Source organism: Nicotiana tomentosiformis, chromosome 3, assembly GCF_000390325.3.
Source record: "Nicotiana tomentosiformis chromosome 3, ASM39032v3, whole genome shotgun sequence".
NCBI lineage: Eukaryota > Viridiplantae > Streptophyta > Magnoliopsida > Solanales > Solanaceae > Nicotiana > Nicotiana tomentosiformis.
Window position 1 is genome coordinate 3,255,174 of NC_090814.1, and position 17,596 is coordinate 3,272,769.

Consider the following 17,596-nt stretch of genomic DNA (forward strand, 5'->3'; position numbering starts at 1 on the left):
CAATAATACCCAACAAGGAGTCGGGATCGAATCCACAAGGAGCTGAGATGGGATTAGTGGTATATATTTGGATAAAGCACGTGAAGTATCTTGGTTGCACTTCCACAAATATGGTTTTGTTTTTACTTCTAAAATTACGCTAAGGATTACAATTCTAAAGATATAAAACTAGAGAATATTATTTTTGGATGGTTTTTAAATATATAAAAAGTTCTAGGGGTATGACCTTCACCTAGGTGTTTGCCTAACGGGTTGTAAACTTTAAAGCTTGTTTTGTTGGTCGGGGTGTATTATAGCAATAAACACTCAAATACCCACTCAATACCTCTCGGTAAGAGAATAATTTTGCCCAATTTGGCTTTCTCAAGTCCAAATGGGTATTGAACAAAACAGTTGATAAAATGCTCAAGTCGGGTTTTACTATCTCTAGGTTCAACCCTTTAATTGGGACTATCAATCTCTTGATTTTATCCCAAATTCTTGTTAGCCAAGTTTTCCTAGACTAAGTCTCTCTTTCTCAAGTAGAGACCAAGTCAAATAGGCATAAACTAATATTTGCAACCATTAATTCTACAATTAAAGGCAAGAATAAGGTTAAATAATAAACACCCAACCATGAACAAGCCATAAATCAAACACCCATTAGGTTCCCACACTAGGGTTGGGTCACAACCCTAGCTAATAATCTAGCTACTCATAATGGGTATAGAGGAAAATAGAGAAGAAAAGATGATAAAACTCATATTGCAAGATTAAAAGATAAAAATTCAATGTTAAATAACCAAAGAAAGCTAAAGTTGCCTAAAGGGGTAAAGAAAAACAGCTACAGTACTTTCAAAGTAGTCTATTTATACAAAGCTGGAATTTTTGGAATAAATTGCCCTTTCGGAGGTTTTGCGGCCGCACAATTATATGTGCGGTCCGCACTTCTCTTCAGATCTTGACAGGAGTTGACTCTGCGGCTGCACAATTCTGGATTGCGGCCGCATCTCTCATGTTCTGCGGTCCGCACAATTCTGGGTGCGGCCGCACCGGGCTCTTCTGCGGACCGCACATTTCCTGAGTGCGGTCGCATAGCTATTTCTACAGTCGCACAATTATTGTGCGGTCCGCATTTTTTCCTGAGCTTGAAATGAAACTCTCTGAACTTTGGCTCTTACGTAGCTTGTCCGCTCTTTGCACTAGGACTCTGTTGATTTCCCTTCATATTCTACGGCCGCAGATAAAAATCTGCGGTCCACACTTGAGCTTTTATGCCTGATTTTTATCCTTGTTCAGATCACTCCTCCTTGAGTTGGATTTCATCATAGTGGCTCATTTTCCAATACTGCTGCAGGTAAGCATATTTTATCAGTTTTCGAAAATACAATTAGACACTTTTGGACTAAAACGAAAGCTAAAAGGTGCTAAAATTTATTATAACTTATTGGCTAGATACGTATAAGTATTGATGTATATGAAATAATATATGTCAAAACAAAAGTTTTTTTGGGAGTTTTGTTCTCATAACCAATGATGTAGTTGTACTTGGAGGCATACAATTTATGCTAAACCAACCAGCATTATTGAAACCATCATAATTTTATAATTTGGAACTGTGCTCAAATATGTGAGCAAGCAACCTTGCAAAAGTCAAATTGCAAGTAAATGAACATGTGACCATAGATGCATCCATTAAAATCATACAATGGTAAATGGTTCACATGGCAGGTGATATATATATGTGTGTGTGTGTGTGTGTGTGTGTGTGTGTGTGTGTGTGTGTCACCTTTTATACATTTTAAAAATCATGGGATACAATTTCAACCTTTGCTGGTACAATTATCAATTTATCATGAGAACAAGCAGCACAAGAGAATTCTTGAAGAATCTTCTATTTCTTCAATATATGCCAATGTGAATTCTCAATTATTTCTGCATCTTATTTGAACCGGGGTGGCCAAACTGGTCATGCCAATTGATATTTATTTCAGTAAACCTCTAGTTTACTATGGCATGTGATTCTATCATCATGCTTATACTTGTGTAGATAAAATAGGAGGAAAGTCGGGTAAACTTTTTATATTTACCCAATAGCAATATGAAGATATTCAATCTTCACATCGTTTATAGTCTTAATATGCCAATCACTTTGGATAATATCTTTAAAACTCAATAAGTTTCTTTGAGACTTACTAGAATATAATTATTTATTCAAAATCAATTTCATTCCTCCAAAATAGTACTAGATTTGCTCTTCTGGAGCTCTCAAAAAGTTTTATACTATAAGATCTTTCTTCAGACCATCCATATGGTAATATCTCCTCCACAGAGAAAATTATATTATTATTATCATGGTCAAAATCATTATAGACATGACCGTTTTCTTGCTTTTCTTTTGCTTTTAATAATTTTTAAAAGGCTTTGCAAAATATTTTCTAACGTACCATAGGTATGGAACAATGTCATTTTCATGCATCCACATAATAAAATTCATTCTCTTTATTTCACCCATACCTCCGTTAGAGGTGAGTTGTGTGATATTCACCCAATCATGTATTGCACGTCTTTATTTATTACTTTTATCACATATTGTCAAATTCACCTTCAAGAATAGGTCTTCATTCGCAATGCTTATCATAAGTCATATTATCTTTAAGGAATGGAGTATAATAATCGTGACGTGCTCTATTATTTTTCATACCAATTTGATAGTAAACATTGCCTTCATCTTTTGAAGGATATATTTTGAGAACCATTATTGTTCTCTCGTTTTATAATTACCATAATGACGACGATTATTATTTTTGGCCTTTGCCACGCTAAAGATCATTCGTTAACCACTTGTCTTCATTTAGACTTATTCTACATTGCTACCACATTCGCTTTACATAATGGAGCATATCTGTAATACCCCAAAAAATTTCGAAGTACTTAAGTGTAAGGCCTGGTAAAATTTACAAAGAAAATAATATTTCATGGTGCCGGACTAGGCTTACGTGTTTGAGGAGGCTCGGACTTTTTGGGTTGAACAATGCACGGGAAAGTAAAGAAAATTTTTTGCCGGAAATGTGCATTTATGCGGTCCATTATGCGGCCCGCAGAGCATAATCACTCTGCGGGCCGCATAATGGCCGCAGAAGTGAGCAGGTGAGGGCTATTCTGGAAGCAGCTATGCGGTCGATTATGCGACCGCATAACTGTTATGCGGTGCACTATACGACCATATAATAGTTATGCGGACCGCATAGTGACCGCATACACAGTCAGTTTTTTTGGCTATTTTGTAACCAATTATGCTACCGATATGTGGTCCGCATATCGGTTATGCGATCGCATACCTTGTTCCGGAGCTCCATTTTTGGGTTTTTAAAATCCGACCCTATTTCGTTAAATACACTCTTTGGGCCATTTTTCAGGCATAATCTGATATTTTAGAGTGAGAGAGAGTGCCCTAGAGTGAGAAGGTGTTCTTCAATAATTTTTCTTCAATTTTTGCTCAAGTTTTGGAAGATTAAGAAGGGAAGCTCACTAGATCTTCATCCTAGAGGTAAGATTCTACACCCTAAACCCTAATTTCAAAATCTTCTGAAAATGGGTAACTAGCAAGATAATTTTTGGGCATGAGAGTTATTTATTTTACATGCACGTATTATCAAAGGGTGTAGGAAGATTGTTGAGCTAAAAATGGTAAAGATTGGGTTGTGGGATGATGGAATCCTTCATAAAAAGGACATTGAAACCTTATGCACACCTAGTACTTGATAAAATGCTCAAGTGAGCTAGAACCATGGTCATCTTCTTAATTTTGATTCAATTTGTTATATTTCTACAATAGATTGAAGTTGCTGAGAATTTTCGGAATATTTTAGAGTTTAAGGAAGCTCAATTGAGGTATGTTGGCTAAACTCTTCTCTTAGAATTGAATCCCATGATATTCATGTAAATTATGTAAGTCCCGAGTGATTCATTATGAAATTGGCTATTCCGAGTAAGATTGGGTTGAAAGATATATACTCAACAAGCATCCCAAATGTTTTATTCATGTTATGTTACCAATTGAGGATGTGTTAAAATATGGGTTGTGCATTAATAATGTTTCGACTTTAAGTCAAATTCAAATGAAGGCTATTATGCCAAAGTTTGTGAAATATCTCTATGTGCCTTAGACTCTAAATTGCTCACATGTGTATTACACACCTTGATTTGAATTGTATTTGTTGTTGATGATGATAATGATATTTGAAATTGATAAGGCGAGCATGAAATACTGAATATGGCCAACGTGCCAAGAATGATCTTATAATTATGGCCATTAGTGCCAATTAAATAAAAAGATGTGAAAGTAATATGAAATGCAATGATTGATATAAAAAGGTTGATGTCTCAAATAAGACGGCCTAGCTGATCGGGTAGTGATCGGACACCATGCCGCAGACATGGTGGTGATTGTGCTGGAAATTGGTAATGAGAGTAATTGTGGTTGATGTCCCTAATGGATGGCCTAGCCGATCGAGTCGTAATCGGACTCCGTGTTAAAAACGGTGGTATTAATATTGAGAGTAATTGTGGTTGATGTCCCTAATGGATGGCCTAGCCGATCGGGTCGTGATCGAACTCCATGTTAAAAATAGTGGTATTGATATTGAAAGTAATTATGGTTGATGTCCCTAATGGATGGCCTAGCCGATCGGGTCGTGATCGGACTCCGTACAAAATTTACGGTGGTATTGGTATTTATGGTAATTGTGGTTGATTTTCTAATGAGATAGCCTAGCCGATCGGGTCGTGATCGGACTCCGTGCTAAAAGTATGGTGGCATTGGTATTGTGAACACTGGTATTGCAGACAATGGTATATCGATACTAAAGATCTCCCAATGTGAGATATGAAAATTAATTTGAACACTGTCTTGATCCTAAATTGAGGTTTGATGTTGATTAAGGCTTTCATTGATATTACGATAATCTTGTTGGTATTAATTGTCATTCTATTGAGAGGGTGTTTAGTTATACATACTAGTACTATTCGACGGTACTAACGTCCCTTTTGCCGGGGGTGCTGCATCTTTCAATGGATGCAGGTGGTTCCACAGTAGGAGATATTGATCAGTGATAGCAGTGCACCTTTTTCCCAGCTGACTTGGTGAGCCCCACTTTATTCCGGGGTCATGAATCTTTTGTACTTGTGTATCCTGTTTGAGGTATAGCCGGGGCCTTGTTGCCGGCATTATCATTGTACTCTTCATTATCTATACAGGCTCCATAGACATAGTATGGGTTGTGTATTGGTGCTGGGGAAAGACAAACTATGTTATGTTGTGGATGTGTTACTTGTCCATTTGAGACTTTAAAAATGATGAAACTCTTGGAAATGAATTGGTATTGTAGACATGAACACATTTTCGTCTAATTAATGATAATATGTGTTATCTCTATTCATGGATGAATTTGGGTAGAATGAAATCTAACCAGCTTGCTCGGTCGGGTTCACTCGGTTAAGCGTTGGTCGCGCTCCTCGGTTTTGGGGCATGACAATATCAAGTGGGACATGCTTCATGATTTTTCACCAAAATTATATTATTTTGCTTTTTTCATCATTATATCATCACTTTGGTGCATTGCGACTCAAACCCAATGCCTTACCCATATAAAAGCGTGTTAGTCCATAATGCGTTGGGACACAGACCCAACTCTTATCATCATGGCACACATGACTTGAACCTGATGTCTTACTGTAATGACCCGGCCGGTCATTTTGAGTATTACCACCCCATTTACTGCTCAATTTATACTTTATATTTGTTATATGACTTGTCGGGGTAATTGGTTCGGGTCTGGAAGGATTTCGGAATGAATTGAGATACTTAGTCTCATAATGGAAAGCTTAAGTTGGAAAAAGTAGGCCGGATGTTGATGTATGTGTAAACGACCTCGGATTTGAATTATGATGATTCTAATAGCTCCGTATGATAATATTGGACTTGGGAGCATGTCCGAAAAATTATTTGGAGGTCCGTAGTGGAATTAGGCTTGAAATGGCGAAAGTTAAATTTTTGGGAAGTTTGACCTGGGGGTTGACTTTTTGATTTCAGAGTCGGAATCTGATTCTGAAAGTTGGAATACGTCTGTTATGTCATTTATGACTTATGTGCAAATTTTGAGGTCAACCGGACGCGATTTGATGGGTTTCGATGTTGTTTGTAGAATTTGAAAACTTCAAAGTTCATTAGGCTTGAATTGGAGTGTGATTTGTGATTTTGACGTTGTTTGATGTAATTTGAGGCCTCGAGTAGGTCCGTATTTTGTTATGGGACTTGTTGGTATATTTGGACGGGGCCCCGAGGGGCTCGGACGTATTTCAGATTGATTTCGGATCATTTTTCTTCATGTTGTTATTGCTGGTTGCTGCTGGTTCTGAAGTGACCGCACCTGCGGTTGAATTTGCGCAGGTGCGATGGTTGCAGAAGCGAAAGATAGGGGCAGAAGGGCTTGCGCAGAAGCGGCTCAACGCGCTCAGAAGCGCGACTGCAAATGCGGTTTGCACACCGCAGAAGCTACCACACTCGCAGGTGCGAGCTTCATCCGCAGAAGCGGATGTCGCATATGCGACTACGCGACTGCAGATGCGGAAGTCGCTGGGCAGAAGTCGGGGTTTCGCAATTTTTAGCCATTTTCGGATTTTTGAGTTCGGTTTGGGCGATTTTGGAGAGGAATTTTTCCACACAACTTGGGGTAAGTGTTCTTGACTCTCTTGTGATTATATTCCATGAATTAATCTTCGTTTTCAGCGTTAGATTATTGATTTTCAAGAGAAATCGGAGGAATTTTCTACAATTTCATAAAATAACTTTTCGAGATTTGAACACCGAATCGGAGTCGGATTTGAGTAAAATTAGTATGGTTGAACTTGTAATTGGATGGGTTATCGGATTTTGTGAGCTTTGTCAGATTCCGAGATGTGGACCCCACATGCGATTTTTGGAGTGTAATTTTGATTTTTGTGGGAAAAATTTGTATTTTGTTATGGAATTAATTCCTATAATTGTGTGGACTGAATCAAATTAATTGTGACTAGATTCGAGCCGTTCAGGAGTTGATACGCGCATAATGGAATTTTTGAGGCATTATTTAGATTGCACGACATTGGATTCGTCTTGTTCGAGGTAAGTAACTCTTCTAATCTTGGAGTTGAGAGTATGAACCCTAACTATACGTGTTATGTGTTTGGTATTGAGGTGACTCACATGCTAGGTGACGGGCGTGTGGGCGTGCACCGTGTGAACTATGACTTCATTTTTTCTATGGTATTGTGTAGTTACCTGAGCTTATCTGTAATCATGAAATCTCTACGTACTAGAGTTATCGAGCTGTGATTCATGTTAGAAGCCATGTCTAGGCTACATGCTTATTCTGTTGGGACCCATTGAGGTCGTTACTGCTGTTGAGTTATTTGTTTACATTGCAATGTCATACTCAGTCATATTCATTCATTGCACATCATATCTCTGTCTCTGTTATTATTTATTGATGCATCATATCATGGTTTTCGGGCTAGTATCATGACACTGTGAGCCCGTGAGAGAGAGAGACTAGAGAGATTGATGACTAAGTGAGGCTGAGTGCCTAATTAAAAGTGACATTTATGGGATTGGACTGCACGCCGCAGCGGTTATACCAATTTATGATAATGTTTGGGCTGAAGGAGCCCCTCCGGAGTCTGCCCACACACCCAGTGAGCGCGATTGATATTATTGAGGGATGGATATTCCCTGGACATGGATCTTGTCCGAAGCATTTTATACTTAGAGATGGATCTTCTTCATGGGCTGGATTGGCCCTACTCGGTACTGAGTGACTGATGATTAGTTTATGTGTATATTCCGGGATGGATCTTCTCTGGGCAGGATTGACCATATACAGTACCGAGTGATTGAGCATGATGAGTAGAATGTGTGAGAAAGTGAGATTGAGTACTCTGAGAGTGTGAGTACATGAGTTCATCTCTGAGATACATTGCATTGACATGCACACATGACATACATGCATAAAGATGTATTTTCCTCATGCTGTACGGTATCACGTCATTCATGACTTCTCACACATGTTGATATATGGGCATAGTGATGCATTGGTTTTACAGTGGCTATCTGGAAATAAAATGAAACATCTTATTTATTATTGAAAGAATTTTTGGGAAAATTACTGTTTTTAAACTTATTCATATTTTGGCAACTTCGGTAAACTACTTGGGATTTTCACTGATATACTTGAAAGGCAGAGCTATATTCAGAAATCATGATTTAGCTGAGCATTTATTCTTTGAGTTACTTCTTTTATTACTTGCTTTATGTTGTTATGAAATATTGTTGGTTATTGGAGCTGGACTCTGACCTTGGTACAAGCTCGTCACTACTTTCAATCTAAGGTTAGGTTTGTTACTTATTGAGTACATGGGGTTGATTGTACTCATACTACACTTCTACACCCTGCGTGCAGATATTGGCTGCTGATGTTGCTATGTTCGTTGGGAGATGGATCTGAAGATGTACATGCGTTCTGGTTGTAACTGCCTTTTGTTCATGGTAGCCTTAGATTCATAAAACTCGGTTTATGTGCTTTTCAAATAGATGATGTATTTACTTCATACCAGCTTTATATACTCTATTCTTAGAAGCTCATGATTTGTACTACCAGTCCTTGGAGAATGTATCAGATTCAGATATTTCTTTACTTAATTGCTTTGTTATTGGAATTTGGTTAGTGGTTAATTGGCTTACCTAGCGGGTTGGGTTAGGTGCCATCACGACTAGTTAGATTTTGGGTCGTGACAGATTGGTATCAGAGCTCTAGGTTCATAGGTTCTACAAGTCATGAGCAAGTGTCTACTAGAATCTTGCAGATCAGTATGATGACGTCCATACCTATCTTCGAGAGGCTACATGGCATTTAGGATATATGCTTCCCATCTTTCTTTTCTTATCGTGTGGAATTGATTCAGCTTGAGACATAACTTTTTGAATTTCTTCCATGAATTTGTATGCGCACATGAGTGCTCGGTATTAGTTGTGCATTGCCGGCTTGTGATTCCATGAATGAGGTTCGAAATGTGTATTCTGTGTTTTGGTGATGGGCCAGTCTGGAGGACTTGAGGCCATGGTTAGACCACAGCTTAAGCTCGGTAGCTTCAGTTGTAACTTGTACATTTGGACTCATATGTCTGGTAATGTCCCTACAAGTGGAAATTTGTGGCTCGATGAGCGGTGGAATGGCTTTGTGATGAGTATGATTTAACTGCGGGATGTGTTAAGATGATTTGAATGTGACGAGAAGTGTTTCCTTGAAATTTAAAGGAAAGGCCATTGGGTGCTTGATTTTCATTTTGATGTGACGTACAGTCTCGAGTATGAATGTTTTAAAGATCTTCCACGTTGTTAAATTGTGGGACAAATTAAATTCTCATGTCTTGCTAATGAGTTTGGACTCAAAAAGATTAAGTGATTTCATAGTAATTGTAACTGCGAAAGGGTATAACAAGATACCAATTTGAGGCTAAGCAGGTGGGCTATCCCCTGCAGAGTAATCTACGTATGTGTGTTCCTTATAATGTGAATGAAGAGTTTCTTTTCTGCCAGCGAAGCGTATGTGATGAGATTTGAATTGAATCTGGTTGAGAAAGTTGACTTGAGTGTTAAGAGAATGAATGCGAGCTTAGCGGATGATTGAGGTATTTTTATGGTTGGTGTTGTATGAGCTTGAAAAGAATTTTCATTGTACTAACTGTGGTATTATGATAGTAATAGAGTATGGATATTGTAAGTTATCGAGTGTTTAAATTTATGGCTTTGAGCCAAGTGGGGGAGTCTGCTATTGACAATTCAATTCATGGTTATGTGTCAAATTTTTGTTTTGGTCTGAGGTATACTTGTGAATCAATTATGACTTGCAGAGGTGGAGTTCGAGAATGACTCGAGTAAGGAAATTTCTGGATACGGGTTATAGCACTTTAGGAGTATAGGAAAATCATAGGATGAGTGAGCTGTTATTTCTAAAGGATGTAGTGCGCACAGAGTATGAATTTGACCGGTGGTATTAAGGCAGGGTTACTTCTTTGAGTAGTGCTGTGCTAATGGGGTACGTGTCTTTTAGCCTGTTTAGGCGGTGCAATTTTCAGATTTGAGCAAAGTGGGTGACTCTCGAGAAGGTGCTAATGGATTTAAAAAAACGTATAAGTGGCAATTGAAAATTTTTCGGATTCGTATATAGCTAGAATCGGTTATTTACATTGGATGGTGTCGGGACTTGCGGTAATTCTATATGACTATGGATTTTACATTTCAGTATAAGAAAAGGGAAGAGGAACAATTTTAAAATTCACATAAGGTCTTTCAGAATGGATATCTCGGTTGTGGTGCTTTTGGGGTACTTAAGAGGGAATTCAGCGACTTATGGGCCTTAGAGCGTTGTGGTTCTATGCTAGGGTTCGTGGGGTGAGTTGTGGTTAAAGATCGTGGTGTTTTAGCAAGGAGAAGTATCAATCTGAAGACAAATTCGTAAGGGACTCGGAGAAATAGGGCAGCTTGGTAGTAGGTTGGATCAGTATAGTAATGGATATGATCGGTTCTTTAGGTGCTTATGATGTTGGGGTTTTCTACAGGTGCTTTGTGGAAATACTCTTGGGTTTGGAGACCTGCGTGGCTTGGTTGAGTTAGAGAGCTTCAGTTCTGATGGCTTGATTATGTGCAAATGGATTCCAAGGCATTCTTGAGGATTTCTACCACGGTTTGAGATAGATATTTCCTACCGGCCTGAGGAGCATGTTGAGTATTGTGATTTTTCTACCGGATGGGATCAAATGAAAGGCTTCTGGCTTATCGGATATGTATTCTATTTGTGACTCAGAATGATTATGAGGTTCTCGTATTTTTCATATGATAGCATGATAGATGCGGTGTGTTGTGTGGGATTAAGGTTTGCGTGTGCAAGGTCACAATTTAGTTTTGAAAGGGAGGTCATAAATTCTTAGAGGGCATGGACGAGTTTCGATGTTTAGATGAATGCTATAACTATTTGGTATTGCGCGAGTAGAGTGTACATTTCAGAAGGCGCACTATGTTTTGGAATTATGGATATTTTATAGGTATAGCGGCACTCTCCTGGTTGATAGACTACTGATATTCGAATTATTGCTACATGGCACGGAAGAATTATGGAAGTATTCCTCATGGGATGATCGTGCATGAAAGATGTGTTAGTCATTCGAATGCTAGAATTGGGATCAGAATTGGTGATTCGTGTGTTCTATGGATTTGGAGACTGGAGTTTTTAGGAGCAGATTGTTTCATGGTTGCGGATTGTGAAGGCATGGCCGAAGCTAGCCAGGTGATAGTATGTATTATGATTCAGCCGATGTGGGTTTTTGGAGGGCTAGTTATCTATTTGTGGGTGACCAGAGTTGATTTGGGGGTCCATTGGTAGGCCCAATTAGGATGTGTATTCTACACCGAGTCGGATTTAGTGGCTCCATACTGCTATTGTTGAGGGATGCGCCATTCTGTTGATGTTGAACTTATTCGTGTTCTGGAATGATCTATGAGTTACTCTTCTATGCTACGGGGAGTTGTGATTCATTAGTTATATGCACACATGGTGCGGTTCTATTGGGGGCCTTATGGTGGAATTCGAGCGAGATGAGTATTTGGGTATTGCATGATCGATTGCGTATTGGTTATGTTCTTTCAGGTTTTTTTATGTGGCATTGTGTCATTTGCCTCTCATTAGTTATTGATTCTGATCAGGGTGACTCGAGGTATATAATATGGACCAACATTTGGACGGGGTCACGCATTGCAGCAGATTTATGTTAAGGTATGAACCTTGTGTTAGAATCGTGTGATGGTTCTACGATATGTGGTGGATTTTTTAGCATTTCGTTGTGGCGGTACTTGTTAAACTTGCGGCATATGTTATCTCATTTGAGTCATTTTTCATGACTGAGTACATTTGAATTGTTGCGTATTGGTGTACGGATGGCACGGTTTGTGGCTCTAAGTTATATGGGTGTGGAATGTCTGTGGGATAGTTGTGTTTAATAATATAAGGTCATTGGACCGCATAATTCTGCTGCGGCCACACTCCAGGGAGTTCTGCAGATTCACCGGTCTGACTTCGGAAGCCTATATCTTTTGATCTACAAGGGATTTTGAGATGATTCAAAAACAAAAGTCGTAGCGCTTCGTATCTAGTTTCCGGAAAGGGAACGAAGTCATCATTTGGACATCTGTAGAGAAAGTTATGGCCAAACTACTAAAGCCTGGCAGTGCAGCCACCAAGAATTTCGCGGACCGCACCATTTTTTTGCGACCGCAGGACCTGGGAGGCGCGGCCGCACTTGGAATTTCGCGGACCGCGAAGTGGGAGTTCAGAGGGTGCACTATATAAATGGGGTTTAGGGTATTATTTCACATTTTGGACCTCGGGAGCTCGGTTTGTGGCGATTTTTTGTGGATTTTTCAAGAAATTCATCGGGGTAAGTGATTCTCACTCGAATTTAGTTAATATATATGAATATATCAATGATTTCATCATCTGATTAGTACTTTGAGGTGGAAATTTGTTGAAACTTCATAAAATGAATTTTTGGGATTTGAATGTCGATTCGTAGTCGAATTTGAGTGAAACTAGTATAGTTAGACTCGTGGTTGAATGGGCTTTCGGATTTTGTAACTTTTGTCGGGTTCCGAGATGTGGGCCCCCCATGGGCGATTTTCGGGTGAAATTTCGGATGTTGATGGAAAAATTTTATTTTCTTATGGAATTAATTCCTATCATTTTTATTGAATGAAACGAATTATTTGTGGCTAGATTCGAGGCGTTTGTAGGCCAATTCACGAGGCAAAGGCATACCAGAGTAAAGAATTACACGGTTTGAAGTAAGTAACACTTCTAAACTTGGTTCTGAGGGTATGAATCCCCGAATTTGGTATGATATGAATTGTTGAAGGTGACACACACGATAGGTGACGAGCATGTAGACGTGCACCATAGAAATTGTGTCTTGAATAAATCTTGTGAAGTTGTAAAATTAAAGAATCATGTTATTATCTGAACATGTGGCACGTGTTAGAGGAATTGATCTCAGGCTTGTGATAAAGATCGTGTTTAGGCTACGTGCCGATATTGTAGGACTCATGGGGTCGTGTTGTTGTTTAATTAATTGTTTAAAAATATAGAGCCTTTGGCTGTCTCTATTATTCTACTGTGCCTAAGCTTCATAGAGATAAATTCTAACCCAGGGCTGTACCATGTGTGTTTGTGGGTACCCTTTTGCCAATATAGGCTACAAGTTGTACAATTTGGAGTCTCATTCCTGTTTTGTTTCCAGGGATATAGTATTTCATGAACACATTTTCCCTTTTCTCAAGACCTCTTCTGTCTCTTCTAGTATGTGTCCTTTCCCTTTCTCTGCTTGTTTTGATGACTTGTTTCCTGCCTCAATTCTGAAATTGTCTAGTGCCTAACGTGGAAATTTGTTTGCGTACATTTGTTGTCTAAGTGTGGAGGCTAACTTGAGCCTTTAACTGTCCTTAAGTGAAGTCCTGTTTGTTTTGAATGTTGCTTAGTTTTATCATTTTGAGCAGCCTAAGTAAAGTCTAGAACCACCCAAATAGAGGTACAATGCCTCCTAGACCATAGGCATGGGACGGGTAGTGCACGCATAGGTCGCGACCTGGAATTGAATTAGAACTCTCTAAGTAAACAACTTCAACATAGTAATCGGGTAGCAGGAGATGATAGTCTATGCTCGCTGAATAATATGAGCAACTCCTATCTAAAAGGAGTTGCGAAGTATTATTTATGTTGCACGGGGTGATCCTTTAGGCTAAAAAACTTAGGACCCCCCTTTCTTTTTATACACTTAGTCATCTAATAGAGACCATTATAGTTGTATCCTTGTAGTCCTTAAGATTTTTACCAATTCTCATTGTGTTATAATGAAACTCTTTGACCCTTTATTCTCTTTGTTTATTTAATCATCTTGCCTAATTATAAACCACATAGTCTTAAGTTCAGTCGAGACCCACAGTTGTGGACCTTGAAGAGTGCCTAACACCTTCTCTTTGAGGTAATTTGAGCCCTTACCCGATCTTTGGTGGCGCTGACTAGTCAAACAGAGTTATCTGCATAATAGGTGCCCTAACGCACCTTAAAAATAGTTAGGTGGCGACTCTTCTTCTTTTAAGACTTTACCTCCCACTCAAAAGAGTTGTCACAATATCGAAGCCCGCTTTCGCGAGAAAAAGGGGCGCGACAGTGACTACTTCACAGGGTGTGCTCCACTTTTGATCCCTAAATGATGAACGATTACCTTAGGACTAAGAACGAGCATTTCTTTATACGACCAAGCGAACACATCTTTGTACTCGGTTAATAACTTGGAGTATTCCTCCTCCTCCTGAGGCGTAAGAAGCGCACTAATGAAGGTGGGGCGTGGATCTTTCGGAGTGCCTAAATTGAGTTCCTTATGCTCATCTACAGTTGATTGCATCCCATATTCTAGTTGAGGGGGAGCCTCGTGTACTTCATCATTAACGTTAAGGCATGGGCTATCTTCCACAGTTATGTGATAGGATGTTTCCACAAAGTCTGAATTTTCTCTTTGACTTCCTTGGATGGTCAGCATGGCTTCTTTCTCTTTCTCTGCTTCTTTACAAGGATGGCAAGTGTAAATAATGGTTCTCCTTTGCACCTTCAGTGGACCATCTGTGGATATTGACAAAATAGACTTCCTCTTCATACATGATGGGAAAGCACTACAGATTTCTTTGTCACCAATAACTTCAAAATGACCCTGCTCCTCATGGACTTGCTCCTTATGTTTTGACAATGTCTTTCTAGATGGTGACTTCCTTGTGGTTTCCAGGCAACAAAAGACAGAGGTCTTTGAGGTAGTGGAAACTTCCTTTATATGTTTGGAAGATACACGTTCACCTTTGTGACTTAGCCTTTCAAACACCGAGACCCAAGGGGTTGAGCCTCCAATGCGATCAAACACTGAAGCCCGTTATTTTATTTTCTTGCCCTTAACTTCCTTCATCTCTTTTACCAATGTATGTTGTGATGAAGCTATCTCTTTGGTTCTCTTAGATGAAATTCGAAGAAGCTCTTCCAAACTGAATCACAACCCAAACTTTGGAGTGGCGGCGTAGTGCCCTTGCTTTCTCAACTTCATTTGGGAGTCATTGAGCCCATGTATCTTTTCACCAGTGACTTCGTCTTTGAGTTCTCCTAGTCTTGATGGATTGTAGAAGTCGTAACTAGACTTTTCAAGCAGTATGAAGGCCTTAGGATCAAAGTGCCCTTTATTTTATCAGTTTGGAGATTGCCTTTAGCAGACTCACAAGTCACGGATGGGATTTGTGAATTGGGACGGTCATATGCTCATTCAAATCTTGAATCGCTATGTGACTTATTTTCTTCTTTGGAGTACATTCTTTTAACATAGGTTTCCCTTTCTTTTGACGCTCAAGCGGAACATAGCGGAAAACTAGATGCTCTTTATCAGTCTCTATCTATATGTCACCTTCAGATGATGATAGCTTAACGAAGACTTCTTCAGTTGTCTTCTTGGACAGCTTAGTGGTAGTCCATTGAGCCTCATTTTCTTCTTTTGAATTGACATCAGCGTCATCGATTGATAATGGTTTCTCCACACTCCGTTCGCAAGAATCTAGGTAGAATTTTGCATCTGCAAAGTATGACTCTGTCTCAGCGAAAGGATTGATGTTTGCATCAATTTTGACTATTTCTCCATCCCTTATGTACTTCATACCTTGATTCAAAGTAGACGACACCACTCCATTCTCATGAATCCAAGGACGCCCAAGCAGCAAGTTGTATGATGTTTTAGCATCTATGACGTGAATCGAGGTGTTTGACTTCATATCACCAATGGATAATCCCACGCGGATCATACCTAAGGCTCGTTGTCCTCTTTGGTTGAAACCTTGGATTGTTAGGTTACTTTTGGGTAGCTCATCGATAGAGATCCCAAACATTTTTAGCATTATCTTTGGCATGATGTTGACAGTCGAACCATCATCAACAAGTATGCAATTGAGATGTTGTTCCCGAATGACCCGTACAATGAACAAAGGTCTATTATGTGGCTTAGACCCCAGCAGCAAGGCATCATCTGTGAAGGAAATTGTCGTACAACATACGATAACTTTTTTGTTATCATGATGTTCTTGTGTTTTCATTGGAGCAAGATCATCGTTGCTTTCCTTTATTTCATAAGTATTAGAAACTACATGAGTTGCACCAACGTGACCTCCATGAAGGAATTTTCCAGGAAAAAATTCATGCAATGTGATGGACTTTCGAAACTTCGGTGATAAGGCATTGTTAATCTTCTTGCTAATAGAATATTTAATAATTCTTGGCGGTTGTAGCTTATTCACATCGCTCATTTTTGCTCTTGGCTTAGGAAGTTATAGCCTTAAAACTGCTTGATGTTTTCGTTTCTTGTGAGTGACTAGAGTTCAACCCTCATCGTCTTTGTCTTTGGATTGAGTGCCCAGCTCCAGTGAACCTTCAAGAGTTTTCCTTGGAATATCAACTTCAGCAGGCTCGAAACTTCCAAATTGTAATAAGGTAGTGCTTGAAACGTTCTGCAACCTTGAACACTTCTTTTTCTTGAGCGCGATACTTGCATGATTTGCTTCTTCTGTTTCATCCATGTCTACGATGATTTTTCCTTCACTTACAAGAGCCATGATTTTCTCCTTCAAGACAAAGCATTTCTCTGTAGGGTGGCTAATGATGCGATGAAACTTGCAGTATTTCGGATCGCCAACTTTACCAATTTCCTCAGGCCTTTTTGATTCAAGGAGATCGATGACTTTCTTGGCAAGAAATTCATCAAGGATCGTGGGTACGTCCGAATCTAGAAACGGATAAACCTTCGCCTCTAATTCCTTCAAGGTTGGGCGACGTTTCTCCTCTTTGGGATATTGACTCGAGGCCTTATCCTCTTTCACATTTTGCTTGGTCGTGAAGTTGCTTTCACCACCATAGATTCTTTAGTATGGTTCTTTGATGCAACACTTTTTTTAACTCCTTCTGACCAGAAAATGGAGATGCCTTTCCATGACTTGTGATGCTCAACTCCATGTCGTGTGCTCGCGTTGAAAGTTCTTCGAAAGTTCGAGGTTTGATCCCTTGTAAGATGTACAAAAGGACCAAGTGCATTCCTTGAATGCACATCTCCACAACAGATATTTCTTAACGATGATCCTTGCATTCCAAACTTAACGCTCTCCAACTATTGATGTAATCCACCACATGCTCGTCTTTCCATTGCTTGGTGCCTGTCAACTCTATCACGCTTATAGTTCTTCGGGTACTGTAAAAACGATTGAGGAATTCCTTCTCAAGTTGCTCCCAACTATCAATGGACTTGGCATCCAATTTAATATACCAATAAAATGTTTCCTTTCAGCGATTGAACAAATTGTTTTACCAAGTCTCGACAAAGTGGGCATTGCTACAAGTCTCGACAAAGTGGGAAATATATTGCCTTGGGTTTCCTTTGCCATTAAATTGATGCAGCGTTG

At 39.3% G+C, this 17,596-nt stretch overlaps 1 protein-coding gene across 1 annotated transcript; it reads right to left on the reverse strand.

Annotated features, from left to right (window-relative positions):
* Positions 1-14,295: 14,295 nt before the first annotated feature.
* Positions 14,296-16,450, reverse strand: LOC138907276 (uncharacterized). Its single transcript, XM_070197867.1, has 2 exons — positions 15,562-16,450; positions 14,296-15,032 (listed from the first exon to the last, which is right to left on the reverse strand). The coding sequence occupies exons 1-2, from the start codon at positions 16,448-16,450 to the stop codon at positions 14,296-14,298; spliced, it is 1,626 nt and encodes a 541-aa protein (XP_070053968.1).
* Positions 16,451-17,596: the final 1,146 nt, after the last annotated feature.